The sequence below is a fragment of the Notolepis coatsorum genome (genome assembly GCF_963971535.1).
Source record: "Notolepis coatsorum genome assembly, chromosome: 4".
Lineage (NCBI taxonomy): Eukaryota > Metazoa > Chordata > Actinopteri > Aulopiformes > Paralepididae > Notolepis > Notolepis coatsorum.
Genome location: NC_140168.1, coordinates 15,074,342 through 15,092,546, shown reverse-complemented (window position 1 = coordinate 15,092,546; position 18,205 = coordinate 15,074,342). Strand labels below are relative to the sequence as shown.

General features: G+C 42.5%; 1 protein-coding gene across 3 annotated transcripts in view; it reads right to left on the bottom strand.

Moving 5' to 3' along the window:
- Positions 1 to 870: 870 nt before the first annotated feature.
- Positions 871 to 18,205, bottom strand: part of LOC311227261 (ETS-related transcription factor Elf-1-like) — a 39,016-nt gene continuing 21,681 nt past the window's right edge. Inside the window, exons 3-8 of one of the 3 annotated variants that reach the window (XM_084312852.1) lie at positions 18,013 to 18,151; positions 16,397 to 16,504; positions 15,581 to 15,730; positions 14,791 to 14,865; positions 13,076 to 13,271; positions 871 to 3,095 (exon numbers count right to left, since the gene is read on the bottom strand). In XM_084312852.1, coding sequence (XP_084168978.1) covers positions 2,477 to 3,095; positions 13,076 to 13,271; positions 14,791 to 14,865; positions 15,581 to 15,730; positions 16,397 to 16,504; positions 18,013 to 18,151 — 1,287 coding nt within the window. In that variant the 3' untranslated portion in view covers positions 871 to 2,476. Of the gene's footprint in view, positions 3,096 to 13,075; positions 13,272 to 14,790; positions 14,866 to 15,580; positions 15,731 to 16,396; positions 16,505 to 17,685; positions 17,814 to 18,012; positions 18,152 to 18,205 lie in introns of those variants that run through there. The other 2 variants (XM_084312854.1, XM_084312853.1) reach the window with 2 other exon arrangements.

The window sequence follows — 18,205 nt, the reverse complement described above, 5'->3', positions numbered from 1 at the left end:
TGCTCCCTTTACCCCCCCCAATCAACTATTGGTGCAAGATACAAGCTACAATATCTAAGTTAATTTGGAACAACAAGCGACCGTGAATCAAAAGAACCACCACTCAACGTAGAAAACAGGACAGGGGACTAGCAATCCCTGATTTTCTATTATATTTCTGGTCCTTCTCACTGAGACCCCTGATAAACTGGTTTGATCCCGAAATTGCTGTGTCATGGCGTACCTTAGAGGAAGCAGCAGTCTATCCACAAAGACTACAAGATATAATATGCTCCAACACCCCAATTACAAAATGTCAATTACAATTTGGTGGTCCCATCATCTCTCATGTGATTCAAACATGGCGTAACACACAGAGGTCTTGTACTATCAAGTGCCCATGGCACCTCGACTCTCCAATATTTCATAACCAACAATTACTTGTTCCTTGTCTCATTCTAGCGGGAGTTACAGCAGCCAAAAAAATTATAGCCATGAGGTGGAAACAACCCAAAAAACGTACAATGATCAATTGGGCTTTGACACTCTTGAATGTTATGTATATGGAGATCTCCACTGCTCGGGTGATTGCTGTTGGGGAATCCAACATTGAATTGTGGGCCTCTGCGGCTGAGAAAGTAAAGGCCATGATCCAGCAGCGGAGTGGGGTCGGGGTGTTGGTCCTGGGGTTGGAGAAACTTCTTTTGTAATGTCTGTGGCAAATACATTTTATATTGTTTTTATTATTGTCATTATTATTACTGCTCTTATTGTTGAAGTCTTGTTTATTATTGTTGTTTGTTATTACTATTACTGTGTATTGTGTTTTGTCTTGTTTCATGTGGAAGGAAAAAATAAAATAAAAAGATTTAATCACAAAAAAACAAGTGGTCAAAATTAAAACTTTATTTCAGGTATATCATATTCAACCAACCTCCTTTCATCTGAATTGCATAAAATGCCGGTACACACAAAAACACAATAATAATAATAATAATAACAAACAGAAAAGCAAACACATAGTATCCTCATGATAAACATATCAAGAGACCTCCTGAAAGCAAAGCAATGGGGGGACCACCCTAAGAAATGCTCCGCGTGGAAATAAAAGTGAGGCATAGTTTTGCATAAGGATCCCCAGGGAGGAGGCACAGTTCTAAATATCTTCTAACCAATATCACCCGAAGGGAAAAACACGGAACGACATGTCTTTTCATTATGGAAGGCTGACCATCTTACTCCTCGCAGACTATTCAAATAGATTTGGGAATATACAGCGTGTGCAGCAAAACAAAACTTTATAACCTGAGGGAGAAATGGCAGCAAGGCACAAAGGTAAACATGGATCACAAAAACACACCATATATATATATATAATACATTAACTCATACATATATCAAAAGGCTTTATAGGTCAAGGTGAGCATTTATAACCGTCATAATCGAACAGAGTCCACGTGTGCCAGAAACTTTAAGGCTAAACAACCAGCAATACAAGAGGCACGGTATAACTATAGCCGAAATGTGGTCGTTTCAGTCCCAGAGCTTGATTGTCAAACGAAGAAAGACTCCGAGTCATTCTTAAGATACATATACTATGTATATATATAAAACAGCCATAGCACGCATTTATACTATTCTATAAATTACAGGGATCCCTTGTTTCCACATATTCAAAATATTGAATACAGCCACCAGTATATTATGGAATGTATTTAATGGTATTGTACAATGATAATAAATGTTTTCAACAGTCGGGAACAGGAGGGACTGAGATATCAAGGCACTTAGGAGGAAGGTGACGACGTACAGCAGGGGTAAACATTAGTGCAAAGCTACAGTATGCTCTCAAGGCAAAGGAACGAGTGAGAGTGTGTGAGAGAGAGAGGGAGAGAGAGAGAGGGACGGAGAGAGAGCGAGAGAGAAACAACAGTGTATTGATCAGAGTATTAGCTCCCATACAGTAGAGCTCAAGTGCAAGCAGAAGATGCGTCGAGTCTCTGCAGAGTCGCTGTAGATTCCAGTGCATCTTTTTTTTTGGCTTTGGTCTTTGGTTTTGAGCAGAACACAGTTACAGAAATAACCAGCGCTCAGTGCTCACGTCACTTTTGTAAAGAAAGAGCGCGACGCACACGACAAACCGAGAACGGCGTGAGGTGGGCTGCCCTTTTACAAAACAGAGACTAGTACATTACATTCTAGTTAGAAACTTTTAGAAAAGTCCAATTAGAATATCGCGACAGCTTTTTAACGTCTCAAGACACGGGGAGCCCTGATCTTAGGATTACTAAACTAAAAAGGTTACCGTGACATTCTCCTTCATTATCGTCTACAAGACAGAACTGATCGTGGATCAGCACTCCTACTTTTAGACACATGATATATATATATATATGGGGCCTTGGTTTTACGGATGTTGTCGTGACAACAAAGGGGGGGGCAGCTTCCCCCCTCTCTTGCGACTGGTCTCGAGTGTGAGGGTGTTTCCAATATTTTATTATTGGTCAAAGCTGGTGAGGGGCGTTAGCTGCAGCATAGTCACTACTCGGGCCGCGGGCCGGCCTCTGTTGGCAGTAGATCCGGGACACTCCGGTTCTCTCTTAATGTCCACGGCGCCCTCGGCGGCCGCCTGCTGCTCACACAGGTTCCCCAGCAGCTGGGCCGTGGTGAAGACCGACGCCGAGGCGCCGTGCTGCAGCGACTGGACCCTCTGGAGGTTGGTGAAGGTCCGCAGCACCTCGGCGGACACGATGGGCAGGTGCTGCTGCTGGATCAGACTGCTCCTGTGGGCCGCGGTGCCGGTCCGAGGCCGGGCCCTGCTCCGCTGGCCCTGGACCGCGGCGTCGGCGCCGTGGACCAGCAGCAGGTCGGCCAGGGGCTTTTTGTCATCCACAGATTGGTCACTGGAACAGGCGCTAGTGTCCTCTTGGTCGTCGCTCGCGTCCTCGTCGTCGCCGCCGGTGCTGTCGTGTTCGCCGTCGTTCTCCTTTGGGACGCCGTCGCCGTTGGCGTTTCCTCCGTCAGTGATGTAGACTATGTCTTTGGGCAGAGTGGTGAACTGGTAGACCAGCCGCTGGCCCTCCACCTTGTTCAGGATGCCCCTCTGGTAGTAATACCTGCAAGAACACAGGGTAGAAGCATCAGAATGGTGGTTTTCACATACAAGGAATTTGCTTTGGACAGATAATACAATACAGAGGTGGAGTAAAAATAAAATGAAATATGAGCAAAGTTAAGCACAATAGAATAATATAATTATGAAATTAAATATAGGCCAGGGCTGTACAACTGTAAATAAGACGTTGAATAAAATTAGATGGGATATTAAATATAGCAGAATAGAATATAGTACAATTTTAAGTAAAAATGTAATAGGAATAGGCCAGGGCTGGACAACTGGGCAGAACTAATTAGAATGAGGTAACATAACAGTGGGCAAGTATATATTCCAGTGGGGGGGGTGTTAATGTAACACAGTGGGGGGGGGGGGGGGGGTGGGGGTGTTAATGTAACACAGTGGGGGGGGGGGGGGGGGGGGGGGTGTTAATGTAACACAGTGGGGGGGGGGGGGGGGTGTCAGTGAGAGTGAGGGTCCAGAGCCTTGGGGGAAGATTAGCACATGTGGACAAAATGCCTATAGCTCAGGGTTCCAAGACATTGCAAAATTAAATTCAAGGACTTTTCCAAGCACTATTCTTCTTTTAAATGCCGTTTTTTTATAGAAAAGATTAAATCGGATCCAATATTTATGGCTTAAAACCAATTTCCGACAATTAGTTACACTTTAAATGGAAACATTTTTATTTCTTGATTCAGAACAATTTTATCATGGATGAACAAAACTTTCAATGCGAATGGTTGATTTGAAGGACTTTTTAAAGCACATTGATAAAAAAAATTGGCTGTTTAAGGAATTCCAGGTCTTCACTTTTACACCCAAAGCTTGTACGTGGCAACACTTCAGAACATTTAGAATCTGGGTTCCTTAAAATCAAAGCCACGTTTTCAACGGCTGCTTCGAACGATTCAGGATCTTGCTTGGGAAACATTTAGCCATTAAAATATGCATCATCTCCATCACAACACACACACACACACACACACACACACACACTGTTGTGTTCAAATATGTAAAAATAAATGGATGTGACTTTAGGAAACACGAGGGAAGTTATATTAGTCACGAGCAGCGATGAAACATTCAAGTCCATAGCAACTGTCAGTTCATGCCCGCTTCATTGGCAACATTGTGAACATTCCGATGATAAGGTTCTATGCTTTTCATATCGTGGGCGTACAGTCTGTTGTGAAAACCCCCAAACTTAAAGGCAGAATCTATAATGTATGTTGTCAAACAGCGACCTCTAAGCAAAAGAGGTCCTTTTAGTATTAGTGCTTTGTTAACTTTTTCCCCCCTTTTCTTTAATCTAATGTGTGGGTTGGAGTTGAGTGGGGATAGGGGAGGGGTTGCTACTTCTGGCCACACCTCAGGCTCTTCCAAGAGAGAGATCTGGAGAGATTCATAATATAATAACGTACCAACTCCAACCCACACATTAGACCAAAGCAAAACAAATTAAAAAGTAAACAAAGTGCAATACCAAGCGGGGGTCTTTTGCCTAGAGGTCGCTGTTTGACAGCATTACATATTCTACCTTTAAAACATGTGTACAAACTAAGCTCTAGTATTATCAGGAGAAGGCAATGTGGAGCTCTTGTTACTGCAAATCATCAAACTTGAAACTTAATATCATATATCAAAAATTCCCAAATGTTGTCCGGAAGTTTTTTGTGTCAGAGTGTTTTTTTTATCAGCTTAAAAAGCGTATATGGCTTAACAAGATGTAGGTTATTTTCCTGTATATGTCTCTATTTATTTCCCCGTATCAGATATAGAGTTGCTTTTTTCCACACGTATCACCGCCATTCTAAGGTCGCATTCACACCAGAGCCGTTTGGTCCGCTTTTAAACGCACCAGAATTTGGTTTCCTCCGACAGTCCGCTTGGTTTGGGGTGGTGTGAAAGCTCAGTCGAACTCTGGTGCGGACCAAAAAAAAAGAGAACTCTGGTCCGCCTGAAAACGTAGGTCTCGGTTCGCTTTCAAGTGAACCCTGGTGCGTATACTTTTGTGGTGTGTGAATGCTCATCGGACCAAAACGCAAGACCAAATATAGGAAGTGACCCGATAAACTGTGCATCTTGGGTAGAAGGAAACAAAACAAACACTGCGGCGCTGTCCCGCCTGCTCTACTTCACTGTGAAACAGAGAGAGAGCGAGAGAGAGAGTCCCTGCTGTCAGCGCAGTGTGCCGTGTGTGTGTGTGAGAGACGCGAGTAGAGGCTTTTGTTAACTAGGACCCAGTGAAGTCTAGGGCTGACCCCTATTAGTCGATTAGTCGACTAATCGGTCGAAAGGGGCCGTAGTCGACTAACCAACCTCTTAGTCGAATAGTTAAAAAAAAAAAAAAAAAATTATTTATTTTTATTTTTTTCCATTCTTTCCAAACGAAAAGAGGCCTAGAAGCGTGGCTAACGCTAATGGTAGGGGTGCACCGATATGAAAATTGGCCACCGATACCGATACCGATTGTTCAACTAACACAATCGGCCGATACAGATACCGATACCGATAATTGTGGCAAAAAATAAGCATTTTTAATTTTTTTTTAATTTTTTTTTTAATTTTTTTTTAATGTTTTTAATTTTTTTTAATTTTTTTAATGAAACTACTGTATATTTGTATGTGTGTTTGTATTTGTAGGCATCTTTACTTACTTAAAAAAGGAAACATCAAGAAATATGTTTATGGTATCACTGATCCCTCTCCCAGTATCGTCTGGCGGCCTGCAGAGGGATACTATTTTCTCAACCAGAGCTTTCAACCAATGCAATGGAACCATTCTGGCGGCCTGCAGCGGGATACTATTCTCTCAACCAGAGCTTTCAACCAATGCAATGGAACCATTTTGATTGACAGTCGATTCGGCCAATTACGCCACACCGCTAGCACCCACCTCCTGCTTACCACCAAGCGTTTATTCATTTTTCTACTTCGGGGCATGCCGCCATTGATCTGCTTGCTCGAATGCGAGTCAAACTTAGAACCACAACAAGCTAATACGTTAGCTGCCCGGCAGTGCCCGCCGACCAGCGCGCTCCACAGGATGGCCAAACGAGACACAATGATTTTACTGCAACAAATTTTATAATAAAACAAAGCCTTTCTATACATTTGTCTGGTTGAAAACTTTATTAACAGATTGCAGAATGTGTAGTTGGGTACGGAATGAGCAACGGAATGTAACCGAGCTATGCACGGCTTGCTTGCTATCTTCGGGTAAATACTATGCTGATGTAATTGAACGTGTAACTAACTATAATAACGTTAATGCCACAAAACGAATGTTTGTGTCATTTTAACAGCAGATACTTTCTTAAATGCCATCCTCCCGACAGAGCGGTGTTGATGGGGAGCTCTGATGGATTCGCTTGGTTGTGTTATTAACATTGAACAGCTAACCGAAAGCTAGGGTTAACTAATGTTAAAGGTTTAGCCATAACGTTACGTTGGCTAAAGTTGGGGCTATTCTTAATCCAGTAATAATGGCTGCAGACCTGCAAGCAAAGTACAGCAAGTTGGCAAAGGAGTATTCCAACGTAAATCACATTTTCACCAGTAACGTTAGTCTTCTGCCTCCCGGCTATGAACGGACTCGGAGTAATGCCTTGCTGCTATGGGTAATAATAATATGCTGATGTTATTGTCCGTGTAACACTAACTATATAACGTTAATGCCACAAAACGAATGCCTTGTTAATCATAAATAGTAACTTTGATGCAGTAGCTTGTGTGTGTGGGGGGGACGCGAGTGAATATTTTTTTTTTGCCTTTTGACGCTACACAAATGGATGGTTAGTTATCGGCGACTGCTATCGACACATTTGAGCTTATCGGCCGATAGGCCGATAGCAGTCAACAAGGCACTTATCGGCCGATACCGATACCCGACCGATATATCGGTGCACCCCTAGCTAATGGCACGCATATCAGAGGCTAACTGCCTAAGAAAACAGGCACAGCTCATCTAATGAACACACTAGACTAGACAAATATCAAGATGTATCCATCAGTGGACCAATTGCATGCTTTTGCAGAGGACAAGAAGCCTTCAGTCGACTCCTTCAGACATTAAGCACCCCCCACAGCCCAAATGGAATGATATATATATAAAAAAAAATAAAAATAAAACATTTTAAATAAATTTAAAAAATATTATACTTTTTTTTTTGTCGACCAATAGTCGAATAACGGCACATTTTGGCCAATCATAGTCGACCATCCAAATCCTTAGTCGGGGACAGCCCTAGTGAAGTCACAGGAGGAAAGGGCAAAGGAAAAGTGTTTTCGTTTTTTTTTCTCCAATCATCTGACTTGGGTCTCTTCCATCTCTTCTCTCCAGGAGAGCAAAAATCACCACAACCTTATACATGATGTGATGTTGCTGCATGTTTGTGTTTCGCGGATTTCACTCCTGAAGGGGAGGGCTTTCCACTCTCTATTGTGTCCAATAAGACGAGCGCCCTTTTCGATCGCGTGACATAATTGTTCCGAAAGTTTGGTGCACTTGACAAATTGCATGCAGTGTGAAAGCAAACCGAACCAAATTAAGAATGCAACCATGTTGCAACTGCACCCCCCCCGAATCGCACAGAGTCCACCGAACTATATGTGAAAGCGACCTAACAGACGTGTCTGCGCTGTCCTTTCAGCACCACAACATCCTAACAGACCGCGTCTGCGTTGTCCTTTCAGCACCACAACATCCTAACAGACCGTGTCTGCGCTGTCCTTTCAGCACCACAACATCCTAACAGACTGCATCTGCGCTGTCCTTTCAGCACCACAACATCCTAACAGACCGTGTCTGCGCTGTCCTTTCAGCACCACAACATCCTAACAGACCGTGTCTGCGCTGTCCTTTCAGCACCACAACATCCTAACAGACCGTGTCTGCGTTGTCCTTTCAGCACCACAACATCCTAACAGACCGTGTCTGCGCTGTCCTTTCAGCACCACAACATCCTAACAGACCGTGTCTGCGTTGTCCTTTCAGCACCACAACATCCTAACAGACCGTGTCTGCGCTGTCCTTTCAGCACCACAACATCCTAACAGACTGTGTCTGCGCTGTCCTTTCAGCACCACAACATCCTAACAGACCGTGTCTGCGCTGTCCTTTCAGCACCACAACATCCTAACAGACTGTGTCTGCGCTGTCCTTTCAGCACCACAACATCCTAACAGACCGTGTCTGCGCTGTCCTTTCAGCACCACAACATCCTAACAGACTGTGTCTGCGCTGTCCTTTCAGCACCACAACATCCTAACAGACCGTGTCTGCGCTGTCCTTTCAGCACCACAGCTGCGAGTGGAGATGGACGTTCCCTCTGTTGTGTTCTGTATAACAGTACACCTACATATACTAAATGTGGAACAATATCAGATCACTTTTATTAAAAAAATATAGTATTAATTTATTTATTATTAAAGAAAAATTATAAATATATTCAGTGTTAATTATATTGTTTACAGTCTATTTTTTCCTCATATTCTTATATTTCAGATACAATTTTATTGTCTATATCAGCGGTTCCCAAACTTTTTTGACCATGCACCCCCTATCACCTCCTGACCTAGCTGACGCACCCCCCCAATGGGTTTCTGTTAGAAAAAAATTGTTGCTGGTCTCCTTGCACAGATTATATTTTTTATTTTATCTCTTCCCATGGCAACTATGGATAGGGAATTTATTTATTTTTTCAAACTTTGACCAGTCAGCTGGTTCTTTTTAGCGTTTATCGCTTTTTCGTCGCATTCATACTTGGTCAAGTTCGACCGACAGAAGCAGGCTGAAAGGGTTCAGATGGGGGGAAAGACACTCTGGGAAAGGCACGGCTGCGTCCGGGATTCGAACGCGCTCAGCCCCAGATCCGCGCGAGCGCGGTTGTCCACGGCGCTGAAATAGCACTCGCGGTACGTGGTGAGCTACTGGAGCTCCCCGGGAATTTCTTTATTTAATTAAAATATTCATGACAACATGGATGCATGTACTCTGCCAGCATGTTTAATATCCATAATACTAAAGGTTTGACTAAGATTTTTATGAAATTTTATTGTAATTTTTTATTTATTTTTTTATTATTTACCACCATTAGCCTTTTCATGTCACGCACCACCTAGAGCAGGGGTGGGCAATTATTTTTCCCGGGGGGCCGAATGAGCAACTGAAAATATGTTGGGGGGCCGGGCCAAAATTCCAAACTCAATTATGCATAATATACATTTTATTTCTATATAAAAAGCAGTAAATGGCATTGTTTTGACCCCTGGTAAGAGTGTATGTTATTATTTGGCAATTAAAAGGTGAGGTTAGCTTTCAAAAATATCATTTATTCAAATAGAATTTATTTCCAAAATGATAAACAAAATGTGAAACATTAATAACAAAGGGCATTTTGAGTTTCATATACTATTGAAACAAGGATTTTCTTAGCTTTCTAAAGACATCACATCATCTTATAGCAAAAATAAACAAGACATGTCACTGAACTGTGTAAAGAAAAGTGTCCCAGTTTTGTAGCCTTTTTTACTTTACATGCCTATATTAAACATTTAAGAAAAAAAAATATCAAGTGTTCCATTTCACTTATATTTCCACATTTTAGTGTTCTTCAGTTCTTTTTTGTTTCATTCAGTGTGAGAAATCCAGTCTCTGTTGAGCTTTAACAAGTCCATCAAAGTCAGGTTGAATGTCTGAGGTGGAGATGCGAAGCACAGCTGCCAGATGTTCATCAGTGAGAGAGGATCTGTACCTGGACTTGGTAAACGAGAATGAGAATGTCTGTTCACATATGTAGGTGGATCCAAAGAGAACCAACATCTTCTGAGCATGTCTCCTAAGCGTATATTGTGCGTGTGAACGTTGACATGAAAAAAAAAAGTATCAGAATCAGGATGCGGCCTGCGGGCTGTACAATGCCCAGGTCTGACCTAGAGGGTGCGCAGTTTGGGAACCACTGCTCTATATATTTATGTCTTTCTACTATTACCCTACAGATACCTGTACCTCCCCTCCCCATGTAGCTATGACGCCCGAATTTCCCCAAGGGGATCAATGATGGAATATCTCATCTTAAGTCGTGGTGCACCGTTTTCCTAAATCAGGGCCAATAACCTCATGTCAGTGCCTGAGACCACACTCTGGCCATGCTAATGTATGCAGTTAGTGTTAGCTAACAAGTCTAACACGTTAGGTCATTGGCAGCTTGGCCCTAATGCACTCAGCTCTGAGATGTACTGTGTAGCTGGTTCATTCAGGGTAGATCACCACGCTTCTTCTTTGATTCCACAATGCCATCTTTCAACGCAACATTGTGTAACGTTAGCAGCAAAGCTCCGACAGCTCTACAAGCTAGCAGAGAACGGCGTCACAGCCCAGCCTAGTCTCTTAACATTATTTTCGTGATTATATCTCACGGGTCAAACAAACCTGAACGTTATTGCCATAAAATACAACGTATATTGTTTCTTTACCTTTCTGTGAACGTCTACAAAAAAAAGTCTCAATCTGGTAAAAAATGGCGAAGCTATGGACATTCTATGGACATTATAGAAAAGTAACTGTACTTGCAGTATATTTCCTTCACAGTCTTTGCTGCCCTGTAACGAGCACCTGGTGATACTAAATCCAGATTTAACTCTTGGAAAGACGAGATTTGGCCCGATCCATAGATGTATGACTTGGCCACAATAAGGTAATTTATAGGGCTGCTATTCTATATTCATATGTCCGGATGGCAAAATTCAGTACTGTATCTACAAAACCTTCTGTCCTTTATTCATTTGCTTAGATCTTTTGTACACTTGATCTCAAGAAGGTGCAGAATGAGCTCAGTGGCAATTTATCACATCTGGTCAATGTTAGCATGGTGTTATTCACCGTCAAAGATGGAAAAAAATTATTATTCTTTTTTTGGGGCGATAAATTCCCTGAGGTCCATAGATGTCCCTAGATATCAAGAACATGCAAATGGACCTTGTAGAAGTGGAGCAATCTTCCATTTACTTAGGTATGTACTTTTAGGCACATTTTCTGAAAATATGGCTAGGGCCTAAACTAACCATAACCGTTGAACCCTAACTTTATATCTTAACCATAACTGTTCAAATTAAAATGAACCATCATCACACTATACTATTGTTTGTATCAGGGTGGGCGGGTGGTCTAGTCTAGTGGTGAGAGCAGATACTAGGGATGCACCGAATGGGAAATTCTTGGCCGAAACCGATACCGAAAATAGGAAACAGTTGGCCGAAAACCGAAAGCCGAAAGGCCGAAAATGATTCATAGAATAGAATTTTTTTTACCAATGTTGTTCAGCTACCTGATTATGGAAAAATATATGATTATGGCTAAACTTAACTTAAATAATAAATAATCGCTATTATGGGTCTTTTTGTATCACAAACAGTACTGTATTTGCAAATCTGGTATGTCATAAATGTATAGATGTAGCAGTACTGTCTATCTGTATGTCATGTATGTCATATATGTCCTGATTAATTGAAAATGGGGGACCCTGATGTAAACAAGACGAAAGTCTCTCTCTGGTCTGCATCCCCTTAACAATTGTGTGTATTGAGCTGTACTGTATTGTACCCATTCTGCAATCTGTTAATAAAGTTTTCAATCAATCAATCAGAGAGAGAGAGAGAGAGAGAGAGAAAGAGAGAAAGAAAGAGAGAGAGAGAGAGAGAGAGAGAGGCGGACATCTGTGCTCTACTGAGCACACCTTTCTAGTCCCCAGAGATGACTTTGGCACAGTAGACAGCGTCAATGTGATAGAAACAATCCCTCCCCCTCTCGCTCTGAATAATATGCATATTAGATCACTCAGTGATATATATAGTAAATAAGGATAAAGTATGTTAAAGACGCATTTATTGGACTCGTTGCGCGCAGTTTACATACTGTAGAAACAGCGCGACTCCCGAGGAGATGCATTGCTCCCGAGTCCCAAGAGGAGTATCACGCAGGACAGACAGCGTCAATGTGAGAGAAACAATCCCTCCCCCTCTCGCTCTGAATAATATGCATATTAGATCACTCAGTGATATATATAGTAAATAAGGATAAAGTATGTTAAAGACGCATTTATTGGACTTGTTGCGCGCGGAGTTTACATACTGTAGAAACAGCGCGACTCCCGAGGAGATGCATTGCTCCCGAGTCCCAAGAGCAGTATCACGCAGGACTGAAGAGCTCACAGCGCGCATGTAATGAATCCGCGTTTTGATGACATCATCACAACAACACGCATTAGGTTGCTTCTGTTTCGGTGATATATTTTCGGTGAAAAAACTCTTTCGGCCGAAAGCCGAAAGGCCATTTTTGGCCATTTTCGGCCGAAAACTTTCTGTGGCCGAATTTTCGGTGCATCCCTAGCAGATACGAAATGTAAATATATTACTTGTGGCTATAACATAACATACATTACCGGACATTATTTGCCCAAACAGCTCCGCACTCCCAGCCATTAATTGAGACCGGGCGTGTATTCGAGAGTTTACAGTAATGATAAAACCAACAACCTAGGCAGCGGTGGCCTAAAGGTTCGAGAAGCGGGTTTGTGACCGGAAGGTCGCCGGTTCGATCCCCCCGGACCTGCAGGAAAAATCTGGGCTGGGGAAGTGAATGAATAACTCTCTCCCATACCCTTAACACCAACCGCTGAAGTGCCCTTGAGCAAGGAAGGCACTTAACCCCCAACTGCTCCAGTGGAGTTGCTCAGTGGCCAACGGTGTCAAGACTGTGGTTGTACTGGGCAGCTCCCAGGTGTGAATGGAACTGTGTGAATGTGAAGCAGGGCGTAGCTGAAAAAGAGCATCCGTGCTCAGAACCTACCCTGGGTAAATAAAGGTTAAAATAAATAAATGTAATGTGTTCCAAAGTCTGGGTGCAGCTCGTGAAAAAGCCCGGTCACCAAACCTTTTATGTTTTTATGACGGGACAGATGACGGGTTTCAGACGCCTACCTGAGGGCTCTGCCCATGGTCTCGTAGTTCATGTCTGGCTTGTTCTTGTGTCTTCCCCAGAGTCTGGCAACAGCCTTGGAGTTGACCAGCTTGAAGATCCCCGCTTGGCGGTCCGTCCACTTGATGTATCGGGGACAGGCCTGGTGGTCCTGCAGCAACTCCATCAGGAACTGCCACAGAAACAGCGTGTTTCCCCCTGAGGACGAAGAGGACAGAGAGAGAGAGAGAGTTAAAGGAACACGCCAACATTAGCTCATTGTCTTCTCCAGAGAGAGACAAGAAGATAGATACCAGTTTCCTCTCTGTGCGTTCAGTAGAAAGCTATCTGGCTGCACGTTAGCCTAGCTTAGCACAATGAATGGAAGCGGACATGACCGGTTAGCCCTAGGCATTGTCCAACTAACACCTCTCCCGAAGGCTAACCGCTCATGTCCGCTTCCATTCATTGTGCTAAGCTTGGCTAACGTGCAGCCAGATAGCTTTCTACTGAACACAGAGAGAAAACTGGTATCTATCTTCTTGTTGTCTCTCTCTGGTCCTGCCGTTTGCTTCAGACTCTGATTCAGAGGATGAAGAGGGGGCTAACAGTGCTCTGGTGCTCTACAGAGCAGAGCCAACCATTTTTTCTTAGTCTGGTTTGTTCATACAGAATATTGAAAAAATAAGAGAAATTGAGATCAATCAAGTTTTTTTTATTTATTATTATTATTATTTTTTTCAATGGTCAATTGTTCTGGAATGCACTTGAAAGTAGTGTTTTACTTTTACCTCGAAAGTGCTTGAGTTTACAAAAGGTCCTTTGCACTATATATACACAGTATTATTCCTAAAAGTTTTGTTAAAAATTGCATTGATCCGTTGGTCTGTGTAGTAGCTAATAAACAATATTTTGCTGCTTAAACCTATGTATATTCATTGATTCACTCTTATACCAAAGTTATAAAGTTAAAATGGGGCTGGGTACCTTTCATATTTGAACCGATACCGGTACCCAACGGTACCTTTTTTTCTGTACTTTTATCTACCTCAGTTGTAAAAAATAAAATCCCAACTTCAATTAATTTATAATCATTATTATTTATTTAGAACAATTTGTTAATATATATATGTAACGGTTGTGACAACATCACCTCAAACTTCTATGCCCCGAGGGAGTTTCGAACCGGGGTCTCCCACGCCGCGGGCAACAGCACAGACCGCTATACCAAGAAGTGAACTCACTGCTTTGTAACGTGTCTATGTGTCTTGAGGATGAGAGTGAGTTTAACCCACAGCACCGCTACTCACCCCAGCCCTTCGTGACTGCGCTTCACGGTACCATCCGTTACATATATATAATATATAATATTGCAGCGAGCGTTGTCTGCATCTAGCTTTGTAAAGTGTAGATTCAAGAGGTTTATTACACACAAGACATATAGTGAACAACACTTGCGACCGTTTTCGGCTTGCCATTGCCCCGACTGCTTTGTTGTTGAATCAAGTCAAATCCTAGGTAAGCGTGTATTGTGCGCGTGAACGTTGACGTGAGAGGCACACTTCATAGGTTTCGTTTCACGGTAAAAACGAAACGTTGACGTCAACAAATTTAAATAAAAAATGTGGCACCGGCGGATCTCACATGAATCGGTGCTCGGTAGTACCACCGACGTGATTCGGTCAGTACCCTTAAAAGTACCCTGATTCGGTACCCATCCCTACCGCTGAGTAAATACCTTTTTTGTATTTACTCGTCTGCACCGTGATGTCAGGTGTAGGCGATCTTTCGCGGCGCTCTCTGGGTTTCTTCACTAAAAAAGACAACGAGAAAAAGCACATACCGTAATTCCTCTAATAGTAACCCCGGCTTGTATTTGTTTCAACTGTAGCGGATACCAGGCTTGTATTAGGAGGAGGCATGTATAAGAGAGAGGCCTATATTTCTAATTTTCAAACAGATCATAATGAATAAATCAACATTTTGTGTCAGTTTGAACCCAGTAAAATGTACTGGGTTCATTTATTGAAACCAAGCAAGTACTGTATGAAATACGGTAGTAAACAGTGCAATTACAGGTGGTCAAAAAAAGTTAAATAAAGTAAAATAGTGCAATCACAATACTGGTATAATAATAATAATAATAACTTTGTTTTATACAATTCTGAGGTAGGCTTACTCTCTTGGTAAACATTAACACCATACCATTATATGGTATTTACTGCACAGCCAGGCCAGCATATAACAACAATAACTAAATATATTGCCTATGGTAAATCCGTTGAGGGAAATACCGTAATTCCTCTAATATACATGAAACCCGGCTTGTATTAGGAGGCCGGCTTATAATTGCTTAGCTCAACAGCGCACCCGGTCATTAATAGAGACCCGGTTTTTAATTGAATACCGGTTACTATTAGAGGAATTACGGTAGTTTTACACTATGGTGTCACAATCGATCATACACATAGTCATACAAGGAATGAACAGGTCACCGAAGTGCCGATGAAACACACAGTGTGACTGACCCCTCTTCCTGGATGGTTGCCATGGAACGGTCTCCCTTGGCAACGTGTGCCACTGGGGCTGGTCAACAGCTCCCATCATGCCCTCTGCCAACATGGTGAAATGGGTAGGGGCAGTGATGACATCGCCCAGCGATGGCAAAAACATCTGGGCTGAAGGGGGACATGAAAAGATTTAATAAGTAAGGATATGTCTGAAATATCCATGATTCCATTTTCTTTTTTTTATCACAATTGTATCAGTTTCAGCGTCAATTTTAAAAACTTTTTTGAAAGGCCTTTTCAGACCTTAAAATGTCTAACTTTTAGCTGGACAACTAAAATATTGCTTTTCTTATGTTTTGCAATCATAATGCAAACTTATTAGGCCACAAATTAAACTAAGTATAGCTACTACTGTAAATGTACTCTAAATGATGGCAAGCGTTGTAACAATACACGCAATTCACAAAAGTCAAAAGTCTACAATGTCCGAGTAGCAGCTACAGAATAATCATCTGTAAGGATTTGGACATGTGTGCCTCTTATCAGAGAGAACAATACAGATACTGTGATCCATCCACCTTATATCTAAAGATGCAACACAGTATCATCAGTAATGTAGATAAAGTACTAATCTCGACACACAGGAAAAAGGGTACATAATGTAATATATTTATTGTATATAATACGTCATTTATTTACGTTTCATATCGGCGAAGGTTATTAAAAACAGCAAAACACTTTTTTACAGTGGTTGATAAGTAGCCTACTTTATTTGCATATTTTACAAGCGAGATCGGACTGAAAGATGACATGAGGCAGGCGTGTGTCTCTCACAATAATGCTGTTGTTCCAGGGAGAAGACATCAGGGGAATCCATCAGCAATGACTCGGCAGCAACCAGTGTCTCCATGGTCTCCTCTTCCCCACTCTCACATGGCTCGACTACAGACCACAGAGGAGAGGAGAGAGGAGAGGAGAGGAGAGGAGAGGAGAGGAGAGGAGAGGAGAGGAGAGAGACAGAGGGAGAGAGACAGAGACAGAGAGAGATACAGAGACAGAGAGAGACAGATAGCCAGAGAGAGAGGCAGAGACAGAGAGATACAGAGAGAGACAGAGAGACAGATACAGAGAGAGACAGAGAGAAAGAGGGAGGGAGAGAGAGATACAGAGAGACAGATACAGAGAGACATAGCGACAGAGAGAGAGAGAGAGAGACAGAGACAGAGAGAGAGACAGATACAGAGAGACAGAGGGAGAGAGAGAGAGACAGAGAGATACAGAGAGAGACAGATAGAGAGACAGAGCGACAGAGAGAGAGACAGATACAGAGAGACAGATACAGAGAGACAGAGAGAGAGACAGAGAGACAGATACAGAGAGACAGATACAGAGAGACAGAGAGAGACGGATACAGAGAGACAGAGAGGGAGAGAGAGAGAGACAGATACAGAGAGACAGATACAGAGATACAGAGAGAGGGAGAGAGACAGATACAGAGAGAGAGAGACACAGAGACAGAGAGAGAGAGGTTACATAATGGTGTCAGTGATGATGAACAGGTGGAGGAGCAGAGGGAGGAAGGACGTTAGATGGTTAATAGTTGGAGCCAGGGGAAGGGGTGACTTCACTTGGACGACCCGCACACTGTTACAATAAGCTACAGTAGTGGTGCATAATAATACATTACAAATAACATCAGCAACAATCCAAGTCAACATGTCGCACGGGTCGATGTCCAAAACAAACCACAGTCGGACCAGATAATAAAGTTCACCTCATGGAGAGACTAAGGTTAGCCAACTAACAGCTGTTTAGCTTTGGGCAACTAAACAAACTTTGTAGAATCGAACAACAAGCCAACCATCTAACTTAAATACGTCGAAACAAAATGCCACGCTCTTCTCAAGAAGTTGTCATCTAGATTCACATGATGTTCGATAACGTTGCCATCGTATATAGCAGTTATTATTATCGTGAACTTGCTATAGCTAATTAGCCTAGCCACGTCGGTGCTGCCAAGATGGGCTGATTAATAATCATTTCAACTCTTGATCCTGAGCAACAGCTTGAATTAACAACAACAACAGTACGATCATCATATATATATATATACATACACTTACTTTTAATCATCCCCTGCATCGACGAGGAACAACACGCCATAGCAAACGACGTGTGCGTACAAAGATAAGTTACATTTCTAAAACACGACTAGAAGCTAGGAATGTTTTGTTTCACTTCCTGATTTTTTTGTAGGGACTGTGGCCAATGTGTGACGCCCCCTGCTGGCTGCACATGCTCCCCCCCTCCCTCCCTCCATCGAACATGTACTTTCCATTTAAAAAGTACTTATTGATGTTCCTTGTCCAAGTACTGCACAACCTACAACAATAACATGTCCACGATCAATAAACAATGACAGCTGGATGAGGAGACTTATTTTTGCTTACTTTTCACTGGGTGTTGCTGTTGGTCCTCTCTATACAGCTGCCCTACACATGCCAGGTCTGAGTAGGAGAACAGGTGTGTGTCACAGTCAGGCACCTGCTCAACTATCACTGCGGGGTAAGTTGGGTACCCCGACTCCAGCTGCAGCGACACAGAAGGAGAAAAGGTCAATCAACACGTGCATACACACAGAGA